The 8,981-nt window shown below is 38.6% G+C and overlaps 1 protein-coding gene across 1 annotated transcript; it reads right to left on the bottom strand.

Moving 5' to 3' along the window:
- Positions 1 to 5,985: 5,985 nt before the first annotated feature.
- Positions 5,986 to 7,150, bottom strand: LOC148849766 (dehydrodolichyl diphosphate synthase CPT3-like). Its single transcript, XM_088946950.1, has one exon. The coding sequence runs from the start codon at positions 7,061 to 7,063 to the stop codon at positions 6,221 to 6,223; it is 843 nt and encodes a 280-aa protein (XP_088803076.1). The 5' UTR covers positions 7,064 to 7,150; the 3' UTR covers positions 5,986 to 6,220.
- Positions 7,151 to 8,981: the final 1,831 nt, after the last annotated feature.

Raw genomic sequence — 8,981 nt, 5'->3', positions numbered from 1 at the left:
AAAAATAAAATAACAGCCAAAAACATTGAACGGGTCAATGGGTTGATGGTTCGACCACTCGGGTCAATGGGTCATTGACTGATTCAATGGTTTTTTGGCCAGGGACTGAGATTGGGATAAAATGGAACCGATTGCCTGGATAGTTACTAATTAAAAAACTAAAAAAAGGGCCAAAAACCATTGAATGAGTCAACAGGTCGACGATGTGACCGCCCAGGTTAATGGGCCGTTGATCGATTCAACAGTTTTTGGCCAATGACTAGGATTGGGGTAAAATGGAATCGGTTGCCTGGACGATTTCCAGGCCAAAAAGTACATCCATCTTGGTTAATGGCGGTTTGAAAACCATGGTTTTTTATGCTTTTGGATTTTCACTATTCAAAGGTTTCTTCTACTGTGGGCTTTATTCGAGCGTGTGCAGTGTCCTCATTTTTTGTTCATTTTCTACTTTTGTTTTTTTGTGTGTTTGGTCTTCTTCTCCAAGATCCTCCAAAGCGGTCTAGGGTTTACCACCATTTTATTTTTTTGGGTTTTCTTGTGCAATGTTTTTTTTTTCTTACAAGGCAATATGCTTCGTCTCTTTCTTTGATTGTGTGTATGTTTAGCTCCGTCTCAAAGCAGAACTTTGGACTCAAATTTCTTACTTTTCCTTGGTTTTTCTAGTTTGGTGGATTTACTGCCAATTTTTATTTGTGTTTACGGTCACTTTGGATTTATCTTTCAATGTTTTGGGATCCCTTGTAATGTCCACCCTTCCCATGACTATGACTACAAGGTTATTTCATCTAATTATTGATATCTAAAAAAATGATCTGAAAATGAAATTGTTTTGGCCACTGATTTCAAAGTCAACGTTCGATCGTTCGGTTCGAACGGATGGCCCGTTCTGACAACAAAATTTAAAAATAAAAAATAAAATGGCCAAAACCATTGAGAAGGTTGACGGTTCGACTGCCCAGATCAACATGTCATTGACTAATTCAATGATTTTTGGCCAAGGACCAGGTTTGGGGTAAAACAGAACCGATTGCCTGGGTGGTTCCCGGGCCGGATGGATCTATTGTCCATGTCAACTAGGAGTTCTTAATGTGAAATAAAGGACAACTATGAAGTAGAACTCAAAATTATCACTCTATGATCATGCTCTTTTATATGTCATGCTTTGCTGAAACAATATTTAGAAAACGAATACATGATAATTTCTTTTAAGTCTTTATATGAGTTTCAAGACTTGAGTAAAGGGATGAGAGATCCATCAAATGGATGGCCGAATCCTGTAGGAAGGTTGGACGAAATTTCAAAAATTTCTCTCTCTCTCTCTCACGTGGGAATCACATTCCCTATTTTGGAAAACTACATTTTCAATGATCAATCTTGAACCTAAACTAGACCAGATCTAAAACCAAAAGAGAGTGGAGGGTTATACCTGATACGAAGTAACAATAACCTCCAATGAAAGTATTCACGCCCAAGGAAAGATCCAAAGACTGCTTCCACCGAAGATGACATGGTGCAGGATGAAGCAGAATCAACATGATGACTCTTCAGCAAGAACCTGATTTTCAGCAAGAATCTGATGGAGGGCTAATGAGCACAACTTCTTATTACCTTTTATGCCAAAAGGTAATATCAAGAACACTTCTTGATCGCTCCCACAGGTGGAGATCGAACTGGTATGGCGGCAAGAGCAGAAGACAGGAGCAGTCAAACTGTAGGTTCTTTTCTCTTTGTAATCTCTGAACTGAGAATTGTATCTTGAAGGTTCTCCCTGCTCTTCTATTTATAGACTTTAAAGAGAGCATCTCCTAATCCCATTAAGAGTTTTTTAATCCAAATCTTGTATTTGAATCTGGACTCTTTTTAAGAGATAAGGATAATCTCTTATCTTATCTGCAGATAAAGATAAACCCTCATAATCTAATTAGGAGTTTCCTGATTCAAATCTTTGTTTGGATCTGGACTCTCTGAGTGGATAGGGACAATCCCTTATCCTATCTGTTGATCTAAATCCCAGAACCGCCCACTTTTAATTAATCTCATTAAGCCAGTTCGAATTGGGCTTTAGGCCCATTAAGTCCATCTACTCACTTACCCTCCAAACTACTGTCCAGTTGGATATCCTTGTATGGCATGAGACCCAAACATTGATCTACACATCAACCACATGGGTTCTGCCCAGCCTCTGTTACAAGGCCTGGTCGAATTCATTGTAGGAGACAGTGAACCCCTGAGTCCATCACAATGGGCTCTTAATGGGCCCAACATTTACACTAAATGGTATTTGGGTCAAGCCACCTTATAAAAACCCAAAGATTGTGGACAGATGCAAGATTAGCCCATCAACTATTACCCTCAATGGTCTTACACTCAACCTCTCAGCCCTTAATGATCAAACACTGCTCGACAAGAGAGGACCCCTCCCTTGGCTGCAAGGTACAGTGCTGCACTCTCTACTCACATGGATCCCGGGAATTAAAACCTTTTGCAAACATTTTAAAATCATCATATATATATGTATGTATATCTCTATATATAAATATATTTTGCAAAACAAATTTCAATGGTTGAAATCAACTACCGACAATTTTGGTTTCCATCAGAGAGAGTGCATCCTCGATCATTCACTTTGTTCGACAAAGAGGCTGATCCTGTCACTATGATCATACACTTAGATGAATTCTTGGACTGTCCCAACATACCCAAGTTTTGACCCCCTCTAAGGATCTTACTGATTGGCATATCAAAGACGGTCCAATCCAACACATAATGCAGTATCATAATCGAGTCTAGGGGTCAAGTATAATATTCTAGTTTTGCCCATCTATCTCCAAGGTCTAGGGCAATACTGGAATTCTGGTCCGGTTCTGGGTTTCAAGAAAACACACACTGCATGTACCTCAGGTCTTACCCTAGCAATTGAGACAAACCACCCTAACCAACTTGGCGGCACATCAATGTCAGCCTTGGCAAGATAAATCTCCCTAGATCTATCCAACGACTATAAAAATTCTAAACTAACACGAGTCTCATATGTGTCAAATTTAAGGGTATTATACAGAAACACACCATAATAACATGAATCAAATATGTACTTTATTCATTTACATTAAATGTCATAATATACATCATTCTGATTGGAGCTAAAGGCATACACTGTCTAACATTGATTACTTATAATTACAAGTTTTTTATTATGAAACCATTGTCTTTTTTAATGTAGCAAATAGGAATGTTATAACTCCAATCTAACCTCTAGGGCCCCTCTGCTAGTTATTTATTGAGTCGGGTGAGAAATTGGATTTGTTCCAAATGTGCCTCACATCACATAGCAGCCATGTCCGGATATGCTCCAAGCAAGCGCTCCTCACAACGTGTTCCACTTGCACATCTAAACATGTCCCGTAATTTTTTATTGTTATTTTTTGGAAGACCGAAGATGTTCCCAAATAAATGGTGGGATGGGGCTGTGAAATTGGAGCATCTTGCCATATCCAGAGCCTCCTCACTCCAACTACACAATATATTTTAACTGTACATTGGAAACATCCTATATTTGTATTTATTATTCTATTCTACACAGATGAATGTGGCTGCGAAGTTGATGTGGGGTGTGCTGTTTATCTCAATTTTCTGATGCGAAATTGGATTCAATAATTGCAAAGCCCGTTTGAACATCCATTATAACCTTGCATTGCAAATATCTCCTGATGAAATAAAGCATAGAAGTAGATGTTCCTGATGCAAGGCTGTAAAGGCTATTCGAACGGGCCTTGCACTGACTGAAGCTGATCACTTCTGATGTATGGCTGAAAAGAAAAAAGGGATTTTTAGACTGCACTCTATTTCAGAATTCAAATTTGAACTGCAGACCTACAACAATTCAATTTTATAAATAGCTCCACTTATTACACCCATACCCACCCATGAATTGGTATCAATTTATCGATTCTGAGCTGGCATCTACCTGAACTGTAAGGTTGAGCTAGGATCTCTGAAGTAGACTGAACGGTAAAAAACCCAAGAAAAAAACACTGTGAGGTTGGTGTGAGATGCTATCCACACCAAAGGCATCGTTCTAGAGCGAAACTGTGACGTTGGTGTTTACCTTTTGAACCTTTCACATAACATTTCTATTTTATCTCCTAGTTTATTTGGTAACAAAGGCATCATTCTAGTTCACATTCAAAATATACGAACTGGTTCAACGACATATACATTTTTCCGTAGACATGTCTACGAGTCCATGTTTTCTAATATTGCCAAGCCATTGGTCATGTGTTAGGATTCCAATTCTTATATTTGTGCAAATGCAAAACTGAACCAATTTTGTCTTACTCAAACTAAAGTGTTATGTATCATTTGTATTTTAAATGGGAATTAACTACCACCACAAACCTTTTTGAGAGTTAAGATAATTATCATTTGAAATTCATAATCTTTTTTTAAAGCTATAAAGAGAGAATAGGTGAGCACATATTTGGAAAAGAATGTTTCTATTTTAAAGTGGAAATAATCATTCTTTTAAAAACTAGGAAACATTCCCGATTAATACTTTGTATTTTGGGCTTAGTGTCACTTTGATGCCCAAACTTTAAAATATGACAATTCTGTACCCATACTTTCAAAACATGTCAATCTAATACCTATGTTAACACCTACCTCAATAGAGTTGCCTTTGGGATAAGGCTTGGATAATGATGGCTATGACACTAATAACACTAAATCCAAGTCTGAGATGACCGTAAATAGGAGTACAAAGAAGTGCATGACATAAAGAGTAAAAGCTTTTCCATGTTTAAGTATATATTTATGTAATGATAGAATATTGAAACTAACAAAAACCATACTTTATTAGACTCTACTTTGCGTGCAAGTTGTCCGATTTGAAGAATTTCAATTACATTGCTCTCCGGTTCACTCTCAGCCCATTAAAAGCATGGTCAAAATCCCAACCCAATCAGACCCCAGGTTGAAATTGTAGCACTCCTATTTTATCAGCTCCTGGTGAATGTTTTTTAGAGTAAAAAAGAGTGAAAACGTGTGATAACAAAGGGATCGATACACCCCACCCCATTTGAAGTATGACACAGGTTGCAATCAAGCAAACAAGGCATGAAAATGACAAGGATTATGTAAGGAATTGAAGCCACTACACTACTCCTAGGACAACTTTCCATGCTATAGTGTGAGAGGGGTAATGAGCTGTTGATCGATGCATGCATTGGTTTTTTTACACTGGAATTCGAAACAAAGAGTAACCAGGAAATGCATCATATATAGTAATGTCAATTGTATGCAATATTGAGGTCAAGATTCAATTTGATTAAAAAAGAAATGGATTTAATTTTATGGATTTTGGATCTTTGTAAATTACAGTATAGGTACCTTGTATTGGGGGTAGTAATAAATAGGTACATTGAACTTTCATTTGCAATGCTTGAGTACTTTGAACTCTTAAAAATAGATATTTGGGTCCATCTGTTAGTATTTCGTCAATTAAACATTGCATAATATAAAAAAATACCTTTCTCGCTCTAATATTTTTGAAATCATTCTATGGAGTAAAATAATCATTCGAGAATGCCCTCATCAAAAAATTTGAATATACTATTTATTGTCCATGTGAGAGCGTCATCATAGGAAAATGTTCGATTACTTGAGAATGATCTTAAAAATATACAAGAAGGGCATTTTTGACATTATATAATATTAACCGACATAATACTAACGAATGGACCCAAATGTCTATTTTTGAAATTACAAGGTACTCAACTATTATAATTGAAAGTTCAGATCTGTCACACCCCCAAAGATTCGGAAAAAAAAAAAAAACTATTCGATACCTATCTGTAATTCACCCAAAAAACCCAGACGAAATATTGATCAACCCCAATCTGATCCCATTTACATTCTGATGATATTACCATGTATATTCTATAAAAAATTAACATATTTTTACACATAATATTTTCATTAAAGCTAAGCTGGTAACTTCAAGTCTAATCATGGAAATTACTTTTATTAATAATATATAATATCTAAGTCATTTCTAATTCATTATTTTATTAATATATAGTGTGATAGTTTATTTATTTTTTACCTATCAAAATCAAATCCAATGGCTAAAATTGGATTCGAATATTGATAGGATTAATTAAAAACTAAATTGACCGGGTCTTAGTGCATGCCCTAAAAGGCTAAAACTTCAAACCTCAAAGAGCTAGTAGCGTTTCATCTTTGTCTTCAGCAGATAAGGATAGGCTCGCTGGAAGTTGAGGACAGTCCACACCAGGTTCCACAACGATATCCCCGGCCAGAGCTTGGCCGGAGAATATAAATAGCAGAAAGCAGTCTGCCAGAGAAGGAAATTACTCAGGCGAGTCTCCCCAGAGGTTCGGACTAAGATGTCAGGATCAGGGGCCAGGGCCATATACATGTTCCTCTCCAGATCAACCAACTTGATTAAGCCTTGCTGCCGCTGCTGCTGCTCCTCCTGAAACTTATCCATCGGTCTGCGCTTCTCCTTGCAGCACTGGTGGACAGAATGGACGATCTCGTTCGTCGACGTATAGGCCACACAGATTAAGAGCACGAACTTGGTGTTATTGGCAGTGACTCTCATTGCCTTCTCCGCTGCTATCCTGACTGATTGGTGCAAGAGCTTCAAATCCCCCAGAAAATGTACCCTCACACCATAACTTCTCACAAAACTCTCTTCCTTGAGCATCCCTTCAATCTTCTCGTGCATCAGACCCATAATATACTGAACTTCATCGGGCCGTCTATTGAAATTGTCGATGCTGAAGGCGTAGATTGTTACGTACTTCACGCCCAGCTCGTAGCAGTACTTGAGCATGGACAAGAGGGCCATGAACCCAGCCCTATGTCCATCCCCTTCTTTCAGATTATGCTTCTTCGCATACCTTCGGTTTCCATCCAAGATGAAAGCAATGTGGTTGGGGATGGGACCTACAGATAGCACAGAAAAGATAAACTTTCGTAGGAAACCACCCAAATTTCCAATGAACTCAGATAAGCGGCCCCCAACGCTATCGTCCCCCATCTTGATTCTTCTTGAGTTGAGACGACACAATCTGCAGAAGAAGCTCAATTGGCAGGAAGATAAATATGGGCAACAAGCATGGAATTTTGAAGCTTGGGAGCTGATGAGAAGGTAGGCAGAAAGATGGTGCCCAATTAGTTATATATTGGGTGTACGTTGCTTTCTTTTCGTGAGCTAGGCACGGTTCATGACTTCATGTTGCGCGCGGCATCAAGAGAGTGAAAGAAAATATCCACCATCTATCAGTTTCTTTTATCTTCCTCTTGCATATCAAACTGACGGAGTCTAAACCTAACGGCGGTATGAACTCAAACAAACCATCACCAAATTCAATTATAACTCTCTTCTTTTCTTAATCCTTCGCTCTTCTCTTCTCTTCTCCTCCCTCCCCACCGCCCCCACACAGCCCAAATCTCCACCGCTGTCGGAGACCTTCTCGTCGGTTCAGGTTGCGGGAAAATGCAAAGGTGGACCAAGTGAAAGCGGCCATGGAAAACAGAGTTCTTACAGTAATTAACCATTCCCAAGGAAGACTCTAAAAGGCCCAAAGTCAGGGCTATTGAAATCTCTGGCTAGAACAAATACTGTAATGCTCCCATCTGCTGATGCATTCGTTGTCAACTAACATGTAAAAGATGGGATGATATGGCCTTTGCAGGGTTGAGATTGTGTAGAACTTGTTTGATGTACTGTCGGACCAAATTAGCCATTCAAAAAGATTTAATTTGGATGTACACCATGAAGGCATTGGGGTTGCTAGCAGTAGGGTGCTTGGACCTTGGAGGAACAACGACAGAATCGGCCTTCAATGAAAGAAGTTAAAGAGGAGATAGAGTATATTATGAGTATTGCCAAGCAGAGGTTTCAGAGGGCCAAGAAGGATTCATAGAAGGGGCCGTCATACTTGCCCAGTTCAGGAATTGGCTGGGCAGACCCATTTGACATGTCTTCTGTATTTTACTTTGACGGATTAGATAGAGATTCAGTAGATGAGGATAGTAGCAATACAAGTGGAACATACTCTGTTACTAGTTTTCACATTTTAATTAGGTTGTTTGTATACATGTGTATATTCCCCTATAGTCTTATGTTGTTTGTTATAGAGACGACCAAGAGATTGTGTGGTTGTTGTATATTCGGTGGTTCCATATTCCACCAGAGACTGTGAAGACTGTTGCGTTCATTTGTGTTGATGTAATGAGAAAAGGTGATGAAAATTTGGTTTAAGGCTTTGAGAGGATGAGAACCCGCAGTGCACGTGCCAGACTATTCTCTACTGAAATATGATCAAATATTGGGAATTTGGGACTGCGAGACTAGTGTAGGTGTTCTTCAGCGTCTCTAAGCACTAACTCATTTTGCATTCTGATTCTCCACCATACATGGAGCCTGCCCAGCGATATCCCATGTGTATTCCAAATCAATCTTATTGAGAGAATAGCAAAAAACAAAAAGAGTCCCTGATGACGTTGTTGTGTGGGTGGTGGAGATTCGAGCTGTTTAGGGGCGGTGGGAGGGAGAAGAGAAGAGAAGAGAAGAGAAGAGAGAGGGAATGAAAAAAGACAATTAAAGCATGTTAGTTCGATTTCATAGTTTTTTGAAGTTCAGAATGCCGTTAATTTGGAAAATTTGCAAAAAGGACGACGTGGTTGATTATTATTGACAGGGACATACGATGTGAGTTCACTATAGTGTGGATTGAATTATTTCAACCCCAACCGAGAAATTTCACAAAATTTGTAAAGAAGCTTCCCTCAAGGCTCAACTCAACTACTTATATACTATCTTCTTCACTCTTATTTTCTATATCAAACCGAACCATAGTCAAATTATTACAGTGTTTCTATCTCCTCGGATGGATGCTTGCATCCTTCAAGGAAGAAACGGAAGTCAACTCATTCTTATTGGTCAATAAGCA

The sequence above is a fragment of the Nelumbo lutea genome, chromosome 5 (assembly GCF_056320005.1).
Source record: "Nelumbo lutea isolate HS-2025 chromosome 5, American lotus-T2T, whole genome shotgun sequence".
NCBI classification, from domain to species: domain Eukaryota; kingdom Viridiplantae; phylum Streptophyta; class Magnoliopsida; order Proteales; family Nelumbonaceae; genus Nelumbo; species Nelumbo lutea.
Note: the sequence above shows the minus strand (reverse complement) of the source record. Positions and strands in the feature narration are given on the sequence as shown.

Excerpts from the sequence above, each read along its gene's own strand:
- LOC148849766 (XM_088946950.1), bottom strand. The coding sequence starts at position 7,063 with ATGGGGGACGATAGCGTTGGGGGCCGCTTATCTGAGTTCATTGGAAAT.